This window comes from Phaethon aethereus (genome assembly GCF_964289735.1).
Source record: "Phaethon aethereus genome assembly, chromosome: W".
NCBI lineage: Eukaryota > Metazoa > Chordata > Aves > Phaethontiformes > Phaethontidae > Phaethon > Phaethon aethereus.
This window is the reverse complement of record NC_138581.1, coordinates 10,911,899-10,931,219: the sequence shown is the minus strand read 5'-3', so window position 1 is coordinate 10,931,219 and position 19,321 is coordinate 10,911,899. Positions and strand designations below refer to the sequence as shown.

Below are 19,321 nucleotides of genomic sequence, written 5' to 3'. Positions count from 1 at the left end.
CTGCAATGAGCAACCTCCCTGTCCTCCATGTGCCTTAGCATAGCTTCTAGGAGGATCTGTTCCATGATCTTCCCAGGCACAGAGGGGAGGCTGACGGGTTGGTAGTTCCCAGGGTCCTCCTTGTACCCTTTTTAAAGATGGGTGCAATGTTTCCCTTTTTCCAGTCTCCAGGGAGTTCACCTGACCACCATGACTTTTCATATACCATGGAGAGTGTCTTGGCAACTATGGCAGCCAATTCCCTCAGGACTCTAGGATCTCCTCAGGTCCCATAGACTTGTGCATGTTCAGGTTGCTCAGGTGGTCTCGAACCTGATCTTCTCTTACAGTGGGAGGGACTTTGCTCCTCCAGTTCCTGTCTTGCAGGCCATCCCCTTGACAGGTGTGGGAAGAGAGATTGCCAGTGAAGTCTGAGGCAAAGAAGTCATTGAGTACCTCAGTCTTCTCCTCATCCATTGTTACCAGTCTGCCAGTCTTGCTCATCAAGGAGGGTACATTTTCTTTGACCTTTCTTTTCTGGCTGACATACCTGTAGAAGCCTTCTTATTATACTTTGCATCCCTTGCCAAGTTCAGTTCCAGCCACTCCTTGGCCTTCCTGACCCTCTCTCTCCACTTTGCCTCCTCGGGAAGCTGTAGTGAGCAATGAGGTTGCCCCTCAGCCTCCTTTTCTCCAAACTAGACAAACCCAGAGTCCTTAGCCGCTCCTCACAGGACATTCTTTCCAACCCTTTCACCAGCCTCTGGATGCATTCAAGTTCCTTAACATCCTTTTTAAATTGTGGGGCCCAGAACTGCACATAGTACTCAAGGTCAGGCTGCACCAAGGCTAAATACAGCGGGATAATCAGCTTTTTTGACCGTCTGGTTATGCTGTGTTTAATGCACCCCAGGATGTGGTTTGCCTTCTTGGCTACCAGGGCACACTGCTGACTACTATTGAGCCTGCTATCAGCCAGCACCCCCAGATCCCTTTCTGCAGGGCTGCTCTCCAGCTACTCCTCTCCCAATCTATACTTGTGTCTGGTGTTACTCTGTCCCAGGTGCAGAATCCAGCATTTGTTCTTTTTAAATTTCATGCCATTGATGATTGCCCATTGGGCTCCAGTCTATCTAGATCCCTCTGCAAGGCTTCTCGTCCCTTGCAAGAGTCACCAGCACCTCCCAGTTTAGTATCTTCAGCAAACTTGCTAATGGTGCATTCAACTCCTGCATCCAGATCATTGATAAAAATACTGAACAGAACTGGCCCTAGAATTGAGTCCTTAAGAGCACCGCTGGTGACCGGTCACCAGCCAGATGCAGCTCCATTCACTACAACCCTTTGAGCCCTGCTATTCAGCTAGGTCTTCACCCAGCACACCATGTACTTGCTCATCTCACAGTTGGACAACTTGTCCAGAAGGATGCTGTGAGGGACAGTATCAAAAACCTTCCTGAAATCCAGAAAAACTATATCCACCACCTTCCCTTCTTTCACTAGGTGGGTGACCTTATCGTAGGAGGATATCAAATTAGTTAAACAGGCCTTTCCCTTTGTGAACCCATGTTGACTGTTCCTGATGATTGCATCATTAAATGCCTTTCAGTAATACCCAGTATGATATTCTCCATAATTTTTCCTGCTGGTGGTGGCAGGGCTGTGGCGGGCTGGCAGACATGGCCTGGAGGAGGTGGAGGCTGTCCCAGGGGAAGGTGGCGTCACAGGGACGCAGGTGATGGCAGGCGAGGGTGGTGGCAAGAGCCATCAGGAGGAGCAGGAGCACAGCTGCTGATTTGAGACAGCCAGCATGGCTTCACCAAGTGCAAGTCCTGCCTGACCTACCTAGTGGCCTTCCATGGTGGAGTGACCACATCAGTGGACAAGGGAAGAGCTACCAATGTCATATATCTGGATTTGTGTAAGGCCTTTGACATGGTCCCCCACAACATCCTTCTCTCTTAAATTGGAGAGATATGGATTTGATGGGTGGACTGTTCGGTAGATGAGGAATTGGTTGGATGGTCGCATCCAGAGGGTAGTGGTCAATGGCTCAATGTCCAGATGGAGATCGGTGACAAATGGTGTCCCTCAGGGGTCCGTCTTGGGACCAGTACTCTTTAATATCTTCATCAATGACATAGTGGGATCGAGTGCACCCTCAGCAAGTTTTCAGATGACACCAAGCTGAGTGGTGTAACTGACACGCCTGAGGGACGGGATGCCATCCAGAGGGACCTGGACAAGCTTGAGGAATGGGCCCCTGTGAACCTCATGAGGTTCAACAAGGCCAAGGGCAGGGTCCTGCACCTGGGTCAGGGCAACCCCCGGTACCAGTACAGGCTGGGGGATGAAGGGATTGAGAGCAGCCCTGCCGAGAAGGATTTGGGGGTGCTGGTTGGTGAAAAGCTGGACATGAGCCGGCAATGTGCGCTCACAGCCCAGAAGGCCAACCATATCCTGGGCTGCATCAAAAGCAGCGTGGCCAGCAGGTCGAGGGAGGGGATTCTGCCCCTCTACTCCACTCTGGTGAGACCCCACCTGGAGTCCTGTGTCCAGCTCTCGAGCCCTCAGCACAGGAAAGACATAGAGCTGTTGCAGTGGGTCCAGAGGAGGGCCACCAAAATGACCAGAGGGCTGGAACACCTCTCCTATGAGGACAGGCTGAGAGAGTTGGGGTTGTTCAGCCTGGAGAGGAGAAGGCTCCAGGGAGACCTTATTGCAGCCTTCCAGTACTTAAAGGGGGCTTATAAGAAAGATGGGGACAGACTTTTTAGCAGGGCCTGTAGCGATAGGACAAGGGGCAATGGTTTTAAACTAAAAGAGGGCAGATTTAGAGTAGATATAAGGAAGAAATTTTTCACAATGAGGGTGGTGAAGCACTGGCACAGGTTGCCCAGAGAGGTGGTATATGCCCCATCCCTGGAAACAGTCAAGGTCAGGTTGGACGGGGCTCTGAGTAACCTGCTCTAGTTGAAGATGTCCCTGCTCATTGCAGGGGGGTTGGACTAGATGACCTTTGAAGGTCCCTTTCAACTCAAACTATTCTATGATTCTATGTTGTCTGGGTGAGTGTACTCTGAGGGTTTGGCATCAGTGGGAGATGCCTGTGGGCTTGGAGGTCCCCGAGAGTGGCCTGCTGTCTGAAGCCTTTGCCTGGGGCAGGAGGCATCGGTGGGATTGGCTGCAGGAGGGAGGCTCATCCCTGCCTGGCTGCAGAGACCCTGTCTTTGCCTGTCAAGTACATGCATAATGACCACCTCTTTTCTTTTTGTCTTTTTTTTTTTTTTAAAAAGTCTTTATTTTCAACAGGTGAATACATAAATAAAACATATAAATATATAAATTAATGGCTGGATAAATGGTTCTGTGATAAATAGTCATTGGCATGAGAGTCCATGGGGACTTTCCCCTCTATCAGGGGAGGTTGCAGTCTGGATGGGCTAGGTAACACTGTGGGTAATAAATACCACCCCTCTCCCCATCACGTGGCTGTCCATGAGCATGCAGCACAGCAGTTTCCTCCTCCTTCCTTTCCAGTGAAGGCGTGGTCATGGTGCCGGTGTGTGGACTGTGCTGCAGCCTGGCCCTGGCCTCGCCACAGTGCTGCTGGCCTTTCTGCGGTCATGCTTGTTTCCCCGTTGGCATGGGCTCCTGGCTGGAAAAGGTGTGAGCGGTGCTGAGCAATCCCAGCCCGGGCTGCTGCTGCCTCCAGTTGATCTGTGGCTGTCAGCATTGGCTGGGGATGGGCATTTGGCACGGGTGGGTTTAGTGGAGGGCAGGAGCAGCTCAGCTCTTCATCCGCCGTATTAGCGTGTCCACATGTTGGAAGCTGATGCGATCTTCGAGGCAGATGTGGTCCCAGGCGCAGGGGCTGTGGTTGTGGGTGTGGAGGAAGTCTTGGATGCGCCCAAAGTATTTGTTGATGCTGAGCAGCAGGTCGTGGGGCCCTTGGCCTTGGAAGAGCATGCCGTTGGCTGGCAGACATTGCTCCAGGTGGTGGATGTAGTGTTGGAGGCTGTTGAGGAGGTGGTCCTGTGCCTGGGTGTCCCAGTGGTGGGGGGTGCTGGGGCTGCTGAGGGTGTTGAAGAGGTGCTGGAGGATGCGGAGGGCGGTGGCGGCGGCTTGCTGTGGGTGGCTGGTGTGGAGGAGGGCGTCGGGGAAGAAGGGCGCCTGCTGGTGGTGGCAGGGCTGTGGCGGGCTGGGAGCCATGGCCTGGAGGAGCTGGAGGCTGTCCCAGGGGAAGGTGGCGTGGTGGGGCCGCAGGTGGTGGCAGGCGAGGGTGGTGGCAAGAGCCATCAGGAGGAGCAGGAGCGCCGGGGCGCCGTGCCGCAGGCGGGGCTGTGGGGCTGTGGGCGCAGCCATGGTGGGGCTGTGGGTGCTGCGTGGGTGGTGCCGGGCAGGAGCCCGGTGAGGCTTGGTGGTGGTGCGGGTGGGCGCTGTGCCTGGGGTGCTGCCGGGTGGCCGGCTTTATGTGGTGCCGCGGCTTTCCTTTCATCATCATCATCTAGGCAGAATTTCCCTGTTTCTGTTTTCAGTTTTGCTTTCCATTTATTTTCTCCTGAGGGTTTTGTTGTGCTTGTCAAGTGTGAGCAGGAGGTGGCTGTAGGGAAGGGGAGCTGGTTCTTTCCCAGGGCTGCTGTCGAGGTGTGGGGGGAGCCTGGCTCCTGCGCTGGTATGGTTCAGCGGGGGATGAAGCACAGCGGCAGAGCTTTTGGGGCAGCTGTGCTGGGGACGCGTTTCAGGTTTCCTTTTCATCTCTTTTGAGAGTGGTCTTTCTTGGTTTTTACTTTCAAGTTTCCCTGCCTACTAACTTCTATTTTTCTTATTTTATGCTCTGATATTATTTATATATATGAGTTGATGCATGTTTTCCTTTTTTTCTTACTGACAAATATTTTTAGTTTGTCAATCTGTTTTGGTGTCTGTTTGGGGTTTTTTTCCTTTCTCTATAGCATCTGCAACTTTGCAGGTGGAAGAGTTTTTCCTCTCTGCAAATATCTTGCAGAATGTTTTTGGGGTTGTCTGTCATCCCTCCCATCCCCCGAGTTATTTGTCCTCGGTGTGTTGATATTTATAAATAAATGCATAAATGTCGTGAAGGATTTTTCATCAACTATTCATGCAATGATTGTGATTTCTAGATTTTGGGTTTTTTTATTATGTTTTGAATTTGTTGTAGAAATTAGGCAACATTAGGTGTTTGGGAGGCAGGAGCTGGTGGGAATATTTGTCTTTGACATGCCGGTCTGCTTACATCTAGAAAGTGAAAGTGGGCAAGTCATGCAAGTCGTCACTGCTTCTTGGGAAGCTTCCCGCAGCGAGAGGTACCGCTGGCTGCTGATACAGCAAAAACGGGGGTTTCTCCTGAGGGTGGGGGGTGTGTGTGGTGTGGGTGTTCTTTTTTTAATTTAAGTCCATTTCTTAATGTGTATGTTGATGCTGTAATTTCTCACTGTGTTGGGTTTTTTTGGTGTTTTTTTTTAATTTATTTTATTGTTGTGTGTATTACATTGGGATATGCTATCTTTTCTGTTAGTCTGTTGCAGGCTGCCTATGTAGTAGAGGTCTTAGCTGGTGTGCGTGGTACCTAGCAAGCTGCTTGGTGGAGCTTAAATCTATTACGTCAGATCACTTATCATTTTTCAGTCTTTTTCTGTCTCACCTTTTGAGTCTATTCCTGATATTTCAGTTTTGACTTTAGGCACCTTCTACTGTTTACCTTCTGTGGGTCAGGAAATACCCGTGGTGTTTGAAGAGCAGAGTATCTCTTCTGATGTTTTCCTATGGGTAGGCATGAAGTGCATAGATAACTGGCTTACACTCATATTTTCTAATGATTTTTTGCTTTGAATGTGTGTATGCACAGGTGTATGGGATAGGGTTATGCAGTGCTGATGTAGTTTTCCCCCACCTGAGGGGCAGTGAGAATAATTGCAATCCTTAGACCCTGTTCTCATGTGGATTTGGTTATATTTTGCCTGGTTGATATAGGGGGAAAATGCTAGTGTGTCAGTTCCAGTTCATATTCATCGAGTCCAGTCCTGTTCAGATCTTTTGTCCAAATCTGCTTTTTGTGTTATTTTCCTCAGAAGGAGACAGGAGCGCTGCTTTTGAGTAACCTGCTAAGACTTTTAATAGGAATTCGGTTGTGTTTTGTTAAGTGATTCATGCCAGAGTTGATGAGGTGGAATTACCTGTGAAGGAAAGGATGATGAAATATGGCACCATTTCAAGTTACAGAAAGCACCTGCAATACTAAATCTTTGCTGGATTATTTCATGTTCAGTGATGGAGGATTGGGTGTAGGAGACGGGGGTGATGCACAGAAATGCAGCAAGGTGGAAGGTGCTGTCAACTCTGAGAAAGCATTTGAGATGCTGGGGAATTTGTAGAGGGCAGGTATGAAGAAGGAGGATGCTTTTCCAGTGTTGAAGACTGGGTGGAAATGGATACATTAACTCTTGATGGATTGGAGGTGGTGAGGAGTAAACCATGAGAATTAGGAGGAAAACTGTTTAGCAGAGTACCAGCCCCACACATGGAGTTCACCCAGAGAGGGAAGGGCAAACTTTTCTCTTTTTCTCCCAAACTGAAGACAAAATGCTGCTTTGGTTTTGCTGGCATGTCCTGTCATCTCGAGGTGCAAGCTTTCTAGGGTGAGGGCTGTCTTAACTTCCTGTAGAGGACCTAGAAGAATGATCTAAGGTAGTGGTCTCTACCTTTTTTGATCACACACCCCATCAGTAAAATATTTGAGAGCACTCCCAATATATTTTTTAATAAATTATATATATACACTACTGTACATGTGTATATATAATGTATATGTATATATAATGTGCATATTTATGTACATTATAACATATGTGTATGACATATGTTATAAAACATACACAAAAATTAAAATGAAAAAAGGCTGAGAGAAAGGTTAAACACTTTAAAATTTTATTTATTAGTGGTATCAAAAACATTTTCTTCATGCACCCCAATGGATTGTCTCACGCACTCCACTTTGGAGACTACTGATCTGAGGTCTCCTGTAACGTAGTTTAAATAAATTTTGCAGTCATTGGGTGGTAACTCTTTTTCTCCAGTTTTTTTTTAATGTTTACATTGTTTTCCTAGCTGACATTTTTACTTTTGGAAAACAGGGCATGGTACAAGGGTAAAACCTTTATACTACATCCATATTGTGATTACAGTCCTGGCCCCGTCTTTGGCCCCTGATGGTCTGTTGCTCTTTCAGGCACAGTCTCGCTGGAGTATGACAGCTCAGAGCTGAAGGTTGGAAGGGGAAAGCATTTAGTTGTTGCCTTTAACTTACCATTAAGAGATTAAGTATTTGTATATGATATTAAAAACGTCTATAAAATAGGTTTATTTTGAAGTTGAGGATCCAGGTAAATCTTCAGCTCTGCTGTAAGCAATAAGGTCAGCTTCTGCCCCAGCTTCCTTTACTTCTTGCTTTTTAAATTTTCTTATGCGTATAATATGGGGTTCATAAGAGCTGTCCAGCTTTGTTATGGTTTCAACTATTAATAAACGATGCTGTCTCTTTCTAAGGATTACTACGGAATTACATTCCCTGCTCCTGCAACCTTGACAGGCAGAGATGGGAGCCTTGCTAACAACCCGTACTCAGGTGAGTGCTATTTAAAGACGAGGATGGTAAGTGAGACGTGCTGGTCATCCTGCCATTGCTGAAAGAGCAGTTGTTTTTCCCTTCTGTAAGCAGTTAAACCCATCAGTCTAAACTAGTCAAACAAAAGCCAGCATCACCCTCTCAACCCTGACATTGATTTTTTTTTTTTTTTTTTAATTTTTTTTTCCCCCTTCATGGTTTTGGTCAGTAATTCATACGTGACTTGTTCTGGGAGTAAGTTGTATAGCCTTTGAGAATAAGTGCAAAATTGTTACGAATGTAAACGGCAGTGTCATCTAGTGCCCTTCCCAAGCACATACAGGTGCTTGAAAAATATTCCATAGCTTAATCAGTCTTCTCAAAATTCAACTGGCTTGCTTTCCTTTTTCTGGCACTGGAATAGACCCTCCCTCAGCAGCTTCTCATACTTTGTTACTGCTATTTTAGCACTTGAATGTTCCTAGCAGGAGCTGCATCTAGCAGGCTCTCCCTCCCCAAATCTAATGGACTTCATTCCCAAAAGCATGTGGTCTAAGCAGCCCTTCCTCCTGTTGCTCTTCAGTTACCAGCGTGCAAAGATGACATTAATGCCATCCAGGTTTTTCAGCCAGTGGTTTTCTTTCACTGCCATCTGATTACAGCTTAAAACTGTAGCCATAGGTGTTATAATTCCTATAATGCTGGTATTAGGTGTTGTCATACTTTTTGGTAACCAACATAAAGGAATACTAGTTGGGAATGAGATAGATGTGACTGATATATGTCACCTTCCTAAAAACACATGAACATGCTGCTCTGTAGGCTGCCAGAAAATGCAAGTGTTTGGGAGTTTTCTGCAGCATAATCACTTCTCTCAGTAGGCTGCTTTTAGGTTAATAACCTAATTTTCCTTCCTACTTCTTCAATAAGGTGGCCTGCGATGCAAGCCTTGCTTTCCTGGCCTTCAGCTACTGTCTCCAGAACTTTGGTGGTGTGAGGAATCAGACATCTAACTAGTCATGCTTGACAAATAAACAGACATTGACAAAATTAGGCCCATTTACAGGCCCATCACTGCCTGTAAATCCTAACTTGCTTTCAGCCCATGAAGCTTAGCTAATCAGTTTAACCTCCAGGAGAGTCACACTTTAACCCAACAACCATTTGCTCTTTGGCTATTTACCATACTTCTGCCTTTAGCATGTTTTATTGCAATAATCTGATAGTAATGAATCTGCTCAGACCATGCGAGACAGGTAAGTATTGGTATCTCCATTTTATCAATGGATTAGCCATGGCATGGAGTTCTGTGCCGTGAACAGGCAATGTCCCTGTGGCCATCAGGAATAGACTGGGAGAGTTCTTCTCATGAACTGCAGCCTTTCAAGTGTAGGATGTCCTCTCTTCTGTAGTTGTCTACTTGTATTCAGAGGATTTGTATCCTTTGAATCCTCCACTTTTGGAATGGCTTTGATAGCTTTTCTGATCAGTTCTTTCTTTTGCAGGTGATGTAACAAAATTTGGCCGTGGGGATTCTGCATCCCCTGTTCCTGCTACCACGCTCGCCCAGCCACAGCAGAACCAGACGCAGACTCACCATACCACTCAGCAGCCCTTCCTCAACCCAACCCTGCCCCCGGGGTACAGCTACACTGGGTTACCTTATTACGCAGGTGTGCCTGGCATACCCAGTGCATTCCAGTATGGGCCAACCATGTTTGTAAGTGTGACAGCCTAAACTTTGTGCCTTTCTGGTTTTGCTCTCTCCAGCCCAAACCTTCTACATCTTGGAATCACAGGATGGTTTGGGTTGGAAGGGACCTTTAAAGATAATCTAGTCCAACCCCCTTGTCATGGGCAGGGACATCTTTCACTAGATCAGGCTGCTCAAAGCCTCATCCAACCTGGTCTTGAACACTTCCAATGATGGGGCACCTACAACTTCTCTGGGCAACCTGTTCCAGTGTCTCACCACCCTCATCGTAAAAAGATTTCTTCCTTATGTCCAATCTAAATGTCAACTGTATGAGGTTTTAACAAGGCCAAGTGCCGGGTCCTGCACTTGGGTCACAACAACCCCATGCAATGCTACAGGCTTGGGGAGGAGTGGCTGGAGAGCTGCCCGGCAGAAAAGGACCTGGGGGTGCTGGTTGACAGCCGGCTGAACATGAGCCGGCAGTGTGCCCAGGTGGCCAAGAAGGCCAACAGCGTCCTGGCCTGTATCAGGAATAGTGTGGTCAGCAGGAGTAGGGAAGTGATTGTGCCCCTGTACTCGGCACTGGTGAGGCCGCACCTTGAATACTGTGTTCAGTTTTGGGCCCCTCACTACAAGAAGGATGTTGAGGTGCTGGAGCGTGTCCAGAGAAGGGCAACGAAGCTGGTGAGGGGTCTGGAGCACAAAAGACTTATGAGGAGCAGCTGAGGGAACTGGGGTTGTTTAGTCTGGAGAAGAAGAGGCTGAGGGGAGACCTTATCGCTCTCTACAAGTACATGAAAAGGGGTTGTGGCGAGGTGGGTGTTGGTCTCTTCTCCCAAGTAACTAGTGATAGGACGAGAGGAAATGGCCTCAAGTTGCGCCAGGGGAGGTTTAGATTGGATATTAGGAAAAATTTCTTCACTGAGAGGATGGTCAAGCATTGGAACAGGCTGCCCAGGAAGGTGGTAGAGTCACCATCTCTGGAAGTGTTCAAAAAATGTGTGGATGTGGCGCTTCAGGACATGGTTTAGGGGGCATGGTGGCATTGGGTGAACGGTTGTACTTGATGATCTTGAAGGTCCTTTCCAACCTTAGTGTTTCTGTGATTAAATCTCCCTGTTTCAGTTTAAAACCGTTGCCCCTTGTCCTGTCACTACAGGCCCTGGTAAAAAGTGTCTGTCTGTCTTATAAGCCCCCTTTAAAGTTTAATAGGACAGCAAGGAAAGAGAAAATAATAGTGCTTGCTGAATTATGGTAAGATATTCCTGCCTGACTAGAGAATCTGGTTGTAAAAGTATGACGCATAAATGCCCACATACCCAAGAGTTGGGCCACTGAAGAACATCAAAACAACCATCAGGTGGATCAGGCTGCTAAGATTGAAGTGGCTCAGGTGGATCTGGACTGGCAACATAAGGATGAATTATTTATAGCTCGGTGGGCCCATGATACCTCAGGCCATCAGGGAAGAGATGCAACATATCAAAGGGCTCATGACTGAGGGGTGGACTTGACCATGGACACTATTGCACAGGTTATCCATGAATGTGAAACGTGCGCTGCGATCAAACAAGCCTCTCTGGTATGGACGATGATGGCTGAAATATAAATATGGGGAGGCCTGGCAGATTGACTGTATCACACTACCACAAACTCGCCAAGGCAAGCGCTATGTGCTTACCATGGGGGAAGCAACCACCGGATGGCTGGAAACATACCCTGTGCCCCATGCCACCACCCGGAACACTATCCTGGGCCTTGAAAAGCAAGTCTTATGGTGACACAGAGCCCCAGAAAGAACTGAGTCAGAGAGCCTTATAGACACCTGGGCCAAAGAGCATGGCAATGAGTGGTTATATCATGTAGGGAGGTGATTTGAGACAGCCAGCATGGCTTCACCAAGGGCAAGTCCTGACTGACCAACCTAGTGGCCTTCCATGATGGAGTGACTACATCAGTGGACAAGGGAAGAGCTACAGATATCATCTATCTGGACTTCTGTAAGGCCTTTGACATGGTCCCCCACAACATCCTTCTCTCTAAATTGGAGAGATATGGATTTGATGGGTGGACTGTTGGATGGATGAGTCACTTGATTCACCTTTTCCTTCAGCAGCTTCTATGACTTGTTGTATATGGCTTCATACAGCAGCCTTCTACCTCCGATGCTTTCCTACAACAGGACCCAACAGTGAACAGGGCATATTGCTTCTCATTTTCTGGCAGTTTATTATATGGTGGGGGCTCTTCAGCATGCGTCACCTTCTCCTCTGGCAATATTCCGAAATCTTTGCCTTATGGCCAGTCCATGATCACTTCCAAGATTCCTGGGCAATTGGGGTTTCCTGTTCGAGCCCGCTGTGTGACCAGTGCGACCCACTTACTCCATGTAGCATCAGTCGCATGATGTGTAGAGAGGACCCTCCCTTTGAACATCCAGCCCAGCACCGGCAGTCGGGGTGCCAGGAGGAGCTGTGCTTCAGTACCAACCACTTCTGAGGCAGCTCGAACTCCTTCATATGCTGCCAATATCTCCTTTTCAGTTGGAGTATAGCGGGACTCAGATCCCCTATATCCTCGACTCCAAAACCCTAGGGGTCAACCTCTGCTTTCTGCCAGAGACTCCAGGTAGGGCCATTCTCCCCGGCTGCCGTGTAGAGCACATTTTTAACATCTTGTCCTACCCAGACTGGCCCAAGGGCTACTGCAGGAACTATCTCCTGTTTAATTTGTTCAAAGGGTTGTCGTTGCTCAGGGGCCCGTTTGAAATTGTTCTTCTTCTGGGTCACTTGATAGAGAGGGATTACAATCAGACTGTAATTTGGAATATGCATTCTCCGTAAACCCACAACACCTAAGAAAGCTTGTGTTTCCTTTTTGCTAGTTGGTGGAGACATAGCTGTTATTTTGTTGATGACATCCATCTTGCAGTTTTACTCCTAAAAACTGGACCTCCTGTGCAGGCCCCTTGACCTTACTTTGTTTTATGGTAAAACGGGCTTTCAATAGGATTTGGATTATTTTCTCCCCTTTCTCAAAAACAGCTTCTGCTGTGTTGCCCCCGACAATGATGTCATCAATGCATTGCAGGTGCTCTGGAGCTTCACCCTGTTCCAGTGCAGTCTGCATCAGCCCATGGCAAATGGTAGGGCTGTGTTTCCACCCCTGGGGCAGTTGGTTCCAGGTGTACTGGACACCCCTCCAAGTGAAAGCAAACTGTGGCCTGCACTCCGCCACCAAAGGGACTGAGAAAAACACGTTAGCGATATCAATAGTGGCGTTCCACTTGGCTGCCTTTGACTCCAGTTCATATTGAAGTTCTGGCATGTCCGGCACAGCAGCACTCAGTGGCGACGTGACTTCATTCAGGCCACAATAGTCTACTGTCAGTCTCCACTCGCCATTAGACTTTCGCACTGGCCATATGGGGCTGTTAAAGGGTGAGTGAGTCTTGCTGATCACTCCTTGGCTCTCCAGCCGACGAATCAGCTCATGGATAGGGATCAGGGAGTCTCTGTTGGTGCGATATTGCCGCCGGTGCACTGTTGTAGTGATCGGCACCTGTTGTTCTTTGACCCTGAGCAACCCCACAACAGAAGGGTCCTCTGAGAGACCAGGCAAGGTGGACAGCTGTTTAATTTCTTCCGTCTCCAAGGCAGCTATACCAAAAGCCCACCGGTACCCTTTTGGGTCCTTGAAATACCCTCTCCTGAGGTAGTCTATGCCCAGGATGCACGGAGCCTCTGGGCCAGTCACAATGGGGTGCTTCTGCCACTCATTCCCAGTTAGGTTCACTTCAGCCTCCAGTACAGTCAGCTGTTGGGATCCCCCTGTCACTCCAGAAATACAGATGGGATCTGCCCCTATATGGCTTGATGGCATCAGGGTACATTGTGCACCGGTGTCCACTAAAGCCTTATATTCCTGTGGGTCTGATGTGCCAGGCCATCTAATCCACACAGTCCAGTAAACCCTGTTATCCCTTTCCTCTGCCTGGCTGGAGGCAGGGCCCCTCTAGTCCTGGTCATAGTAGCTGTTACTCACTTCTTGTAAATATGAATCAGAAGTCCTTTTATTAAGATAGGAAGTCAGACCAGCCCTTCTACTCTGTCTTGGGAGATGCTCACTGGAGACTGTAGCGGCAATTTTCCTGGAAGAACCCCCTTGTGTGATCACTTCTTGTAACTCATGTACCTGTGCCTCTAGGGTCGAGGTAGATTTTCCATCCCACTTCCTTGTGTCCTCTCCATGGTCACACAGGTGAAAACCACAGGGTGGCCTGAGGTGTGTACCCCCCATATCCCCTCTCTTGAGCAGAAGAATGCTTTCTCCTAACAGCTGAGATGATAGATACTGGTCTGTACAGGTGGGGAGCAGAACATATCCTCATTGAGTTGTTGGAACTCCCCAAACAGTTTTTCGAACAGGTTTTCGGACTTTTCAGATTGTTTTTCCACAGCTGAGACACAGACCTGTAGGGAGGAGGAGAGATTTTCTTCATATTGATGGAGTTGGTCAGCCAATTCATCCACCGTTGGTTCCTCTTCGTCTTTCCAGGTCATTACTGTCAACGAACTGGCTTTGTAATTATTAATAGCTTCTGATAAATGGCTCCTGGCCTTTTCCTTCACACCTGACAGGAGTCACCTCCAGAGACTGAGGACTTGTGTCTTTTTTCTAATCACCTTGTCAATGCCCCCTTCCCTAGACAGGGATCCCAGCTGCTTGGCTTCCCTACCCTCTAATTCCAGGCTACTGGCCCCGTTATCCCAGCATCGGAGCAGCCAGGTGACAATGTGATCCCCTGGATGATGGCTGAAGTCTTTTTGCGTATCTTGCAGCTCACTCAGAGATAGGGATTGGGTGGTTATCTCTGGTTCTGACTTCCGTGTCCATTTCTTCTTGTGGATAGAGGCGACTGATGCCGGCACAGGTTGGTTCTCTGGTTCACCTGCAGTGCCCGTTGCCGAGGTTGGAGTAGCTGCAGAGTGCCAAGCACCAGTAGCATCTGGGGTGGTATTTTTAAGTAGCTGTTTAACCCTAAGCAAGACCTGAAACACATTCAGGAGGACTAGCAATAGGAGCATGCTGGTTTGAACATCTCAAGGATATTAAAAATTCTGAAGAGCTATTGTAAGTAGCCTGGAGGGGAAGGAGAAGATGAAGTATCATCTCCTCCATAGATTGTCTCTCCGAGGAGAAAAAGTAAAAAGTGTAATTATTAATAGCTTCTGATAAATGGCTCCTGAAGTACAGAGATGAAGCCGCCTTTACTGCTCCACACTGTGCACTGCCCTGCACGCTGCCTGCCGCTGCTGAGTACAAATGCCAAATTGGTCTAACAACCAATGATTTTATCACAGAATCACAGAATCACTAGGTTGGAAAGGACCTTCAAGATCATCAAGTTCAACCATTAATCCAGCGCCACCATGTTCCCTAAACCATGTCTTGAAGCGCCACATCCACACGTTTTTTGAACACCATCATACCATAAGCCAGTATTACACAGAGCAGCAAAGCAATAACCTTAATGCAATGCCCAGAGGTGATTGATAAACCCTACATAAACACTGACAAACAGTATATATGGCAAGTAAGTTTTTACATAACACAACTCAGAACAAATAAAACAACATTGTGACCAGCAACAAACTAATATAATGAATGCTTATAACAAAATTGTTTTAACGTGCTCTGGTCAAATCTGTTGTTATCTCAACCCTTTGTGCCCCATGTTGGGTGCCAAAAAGGACTGTCGTGGTTTAACCCCAGCCGGCGACCAAGCACCACGCAGCCACTTGCTCACTCCTCCACCCACCCCAGTGGGATGGGGAGGACAATCAAAAAAAAGGTAAAACTTGTGGGTTGAGATAAAGACAGTTTAATAGGACAGCAAAGGAAGAGAAAATAATAATGATAAAAGAATATACAAAATAAGTGATGCACAATACAATTGCTCACCACCCGCTGACTGATGCCCAGCCACTTCCCGAGCCATGGTACCCCTGGCCAACTCCCCCCAGTTTATGTATTGAGAATGACATCATATGGTATGGAATATCCCTTTGGCCAGTTGTGTCAGCTGTCCTGGCTGTGTCCCCTCACAGCTTCTCACTGGCAGCGCATGAGAAGCTGAAAAGTCCTTGACTAGTGTAAGCACTACTTAGCAACAACTAAAACATCAGTATGTTATCAACATTATTCTTATACTAAATCCAAAACACAGCACTATACCAGCTACTAGGAAGAAAATTAACTCTATCATCCCAGCTGAAACTAGGACAGAGGTCCATGTCTGTCTTGTGCTAGGGGCCCCAGAACTGGATATGGTACTCCAGGTGGGGTCTCAGCAGAGTAGAGTCACCTTCCCCAGCCTGCAAGGGATCTCCAAAAATGTGCAAGCATGAGAAAGTAGCTGCAGTCTCTTCCCCAAGAAAACAGGAAATTTAAAAGGCCAGAACTCATGGACTCCTGCGCAGGTTACTGTAAATAGCAGACAGCTGCAGCTCATGGACTCAGTGTTCCTGAAAGCCCATAGCAGCCTCTGGAGAGTCAAAGGGAGACCCAAAGCTGAGTCAGCAAACCGAGAGTGCCTAGGGAAATCCTTTTGAGGATGGAGGAGACCTCATTAAGTCAGAGCAGCGCTGGTAGTCTCAGGAGGGAGAATGTTATTTGGGAAGAGGTGGCGCTCCAGGCAGAAGGGTAGATGAGTCCATTTTAGGGCCCTGTAGGACCGTGTTTTATGAAACAGCCTCAGGCAGGAGTTGGTGTTTCATTTGATTCTGGAGGGAGAACGCTGTGGTTGATCACTTCTTGTGAGTGAGAATTTGCTGTTTACAGTCAGCGTATGAAAGAAATACGCAGCCTGTCCTGAGACAGGGTTGCACTGCAAGCAGTGGGGCGGCTCTAGCAGAAAACTTGGGACTTGCACAAATCCACTACAGCAAGTTACTGCTGGAAGCATGAGTGCCATGTCCCGTGCCATCCCAGTGCTCCCAACTCCAGATTAAATTTCCCATGTGAGGTGGAGGTGCCTTCCCCACTAGATGGCAGAGGGAGCTTGTGCTTTGGGTGCCGCTCCCCAGTTAACAGCACCTTTTGTTCCCTTCCTTTGTCCAGGTACCTCCAGCATCTGCTAAACAGCATGGAGTCAACCTGAACACCGCATCAACTCCTTTCCAGCAAGCGAGTGGCTATGGGCAGCATGGCTATGGAGCAGGTATGCTTACCGCTGCGCCTTTCATGTGAGCGTCTGCAGAGCTGCTTGCACACTGTAACACCTTGTCTTGTACACACCGGCAGGCTATGATGACTTAACACAGGCAACGGCAACTGGAGATTACAACAAAGGAGGCTACAGTGGGTCATCTCAAGCACAAAACAAATCTGCTGGCACTGGACCTGGGAAAGGTAACACATGAGACCTGAGGTTGCTCTTGAGTGGGATTTAGTAGGGCAAGCTTCCAGCGCTGTGCAGTCAACACAGCAGCCAGCTCTAAACAGGGTTACAATCCAAGCTGTTTCTCCATCTCCCATATATAAAATGCTTTTTTAATGGCCCAGGTGTTCCTTCTAAACCTCATGGCTGAACTTTGCATAAGGATTTGTGTGGCTCATGCACAGCTTTGTCCACAGTTATACATGGGAGAAATGGTGAGCTGTTTCCTCTGCCAAAGTTTTCTTTGCTAAAGAATATAGTGGTCCTGCAGCAGTGCTGTGTTTTTGAAGCCTAAGCAGTTGGATGCTGCTGCTGAAATGGTCCTCTGCCAAATGAGGACTAGATTTTGAGTTTCTTGTTAGGCACCTGAGATGATAGCTGTGTGTTAGGAGCAAGCAGGGCAGTTCACACATCTCTGGGCTGTTGTTTCAGCTGCTGTCTGTACACCCTATAACTCATCACATTGTTTCATAACTGGAAATGTTTCTTTGTGACTGTAAAGGCTGAATAATTTATACAGCTTATATGAAAGCTTTATTCTGCAGATGCTGGTTAGACCTGAGAAATGTATACTGAATTGCTTAGCACTAACTAGTTCATCCTTGGGCTTAAGCAAATACCAAGCATTTGCTGTGCATTTGAAACACCAACTGGACTTCTTCAGCCAAGAGCTGATCACACGCTCCTCTGTGGAGGAGCAGTCCAAAAAAGAGCAATGCTCTAGGAAGGGTACAACCTTAGAGCAGTGCACACCCTCTGTGGCCAGTCCTCTGATTCACTGGCCAAAGGAACTGCTGATTTTATTCTGATCCAAGTGAAATGATTAGAGCCAGTCTTTATAAGACTGTGAATAAGTGGCTGGTTTGAGAGTCACCTCAGGCTGGTGAGTGTTTCTGAGCCTGTTGTGGCACCAGTCAGTCCAGGTGGAAGCCAGCCTGAATCAGTGATATTGATTCTCTCAGGGCAGAGGAACATTGCATACCTCACCCTTCTGCAGGATGCGAAAGGACAAGGGCTCAAATGTGTAGCAGATACTGAGTCTCATTGCACTACTGGAAAGCTCTTGAATGCTGCAGTAGAGCCAAACGCATCCCTAATCCTAGGGGAAAGCTGGCTTTTCGGGAGCTTAAATGAGTGTTCGGTGCAGCCAGCTGCTGCCTGGTGAAGTGCATCTGAATCCAGCGGTAACCACTGGATTGTGGATTGTGGGTGATTTATCCCAGTGGGCTGATTTCCTGCTTTGCAGCAGGAGTGAGGAACTGAGCCCTTTCTTCTGTTCCCATGTGGGGTGCTGTGGGTCTGACAGCATGGAGAACCCTGCTGAGCTGGCTGGCAGCAGCAGGGTGGGTGGTGCAGGGGCTGCAGACAAAGGTGCATCCACTGAGGCTACTGGAGGTGCTGGGAGCAAAGTACAGGGCTCATGCTGGGTGGTGGTTGACTTTCTCATTGTCAGTGGCTGCTTTTTTTGTTTTCCAGGTGTTTCTGTGACCTCAAGTAACACAGGTGTGCCTGATATCAGTGGCTCAGTCTATAACAAGACTCAGGTGAGCATTGTTGGGTCCTCCTCCCTTATGGCCTGAGGCCAAGGCTGATGGTTGCCCCTGTGGAGCACTGGTGGCTGGGGCTATTCCCAGGCTGGTTGGTCTTGGAGTCAGCAGGCTGTGGCATTTCTTATGCTGGCTCTGTTTGCTGTTGGAGAGGAGTCTTGTCCTCTGTCCTACCACTTTTGCCATGTTAGCTCCTGACAGCAGCTGCTGGCATAGGTGCAGCACTCTACGCTGCCACACACTGCCTATGCTGCCCCATGCATGCTGTGTCCTGGGTGCAAATGAAGTGTGATGGCGCTAATGTTTTTAGTCAAAAATAGCCCCCAAAGCAGGTGAGTTGAGAGGCCAGGTCGAGCTTTGGCCAGGAGGAAGAAAATCTTATTGCAAGTTCTTGTATTTTTGTTGGACCTCCCTAGGTAGGTCAAGTAATTCCAGCCTGAGCCCCTACAGTGTGTGAAGGACTGATTTCAGGTGGCTGCTGCCATTCCATGTCCCACTGAGTAAAAAGAGGTCAGGGGAAAAAAAAGAGCGTAGTAGTTGTGGAAATAAAATGTTGGAGGCTTTAGTGCAGAAGTATGGGTGAGAACAGGAGCTGAAACTCATCTGCTGAAGTGTTCACAGGTGTGACTTGGCTTGCTCATGGGGTTGGTGAAAGGTGATGTGTGTTTGGGCCACTCTTGTTCTTGTCTGATCACTGTGGGGCTGCTCACACCAGTCTCTGACGCTGTCCCCTCACCTCCCGTGCAGACATTTGACAAGCAGGGATTCCACACTGGCACGCCGCCTCCTTTCAGCCTGCCCTCTGCTCTTGGATCGACTGGGCCCCTGAACCCTGGTGCTGCCCCAGGTTATGCTCCAGCCCAGTTTCTCCATATCCTGCCTGCACATCAGCAGCCTCATTCCCAGATGCTGCATCACCACCTTCAGCAAGACGGGCAGGTGAGTCAGTCCCTTCCACATCTACAGTGTGCCCGAGGGCAGATTGGTCCCACCCACATCCCAGCAGGGTCTTGGCGGTTTTTGCTTCCTTCTGG

At 48.2% G+C, this 19,321-nt stretch overlaps 2 protein-coding genes across 3 annotated transcripts in view; one reads left to right on the top strand and one right to left on the bottom strand.

Annotated features, from left to right (window-relative positions):
• Positions 1-19,321, top strand: part of LOC309415188 (ubiquitin-associated protein 2-like) — a gene marked incomplete at its 5' end in the record, with an annotated part of 100,904 nt that overhangs the window by 80,584 nt on the left and 999 nt on the right. For both annotated transcript variants that reach the window (XM_082012632.1, XM_082012631.1), the window contains 6 exons: positions 7,546-7,624; positions 9,109-9,323; positions 16,422-16,521; positions 16,605-16,712; positions 18,217-18,284; positions 19,035-19,226. In XM_082012632.1, coding sequence (XP_081868758.1) covers positions 7,546-7,624; positions 9,109-9,323; positions 16,422-16,521; positions 16,605-16,712; positions 18,217-18,284; positions 19,035-19,226 — 762 coding nt within the window. The remainder of the gene's footprint in view (positions 1-7,545; positions 7,625-9,108; positions 9,324-16,421; positions 16,522-16,604; positions 16,713-18,216; positions 18,285-19,034; positions 19,227-19,321) is intronic.
• LOC309415259 (interferon-like) lies at positions 3,769-5,896 on the bottom strand (the record flags this gene model as incomplete). Its single annotated transcript, XM_082012726.1, has 1 exon — positions 3,769-5,896. The coding sequence occupies exon 1, from the start codon at positions 4,342-4,344 to the stop codon at positions 3,769-3,771; it is 576 nt and encodes a 191-aa protein (XP_081868852.1). The 5' UTR covers positions 4,345-5,896.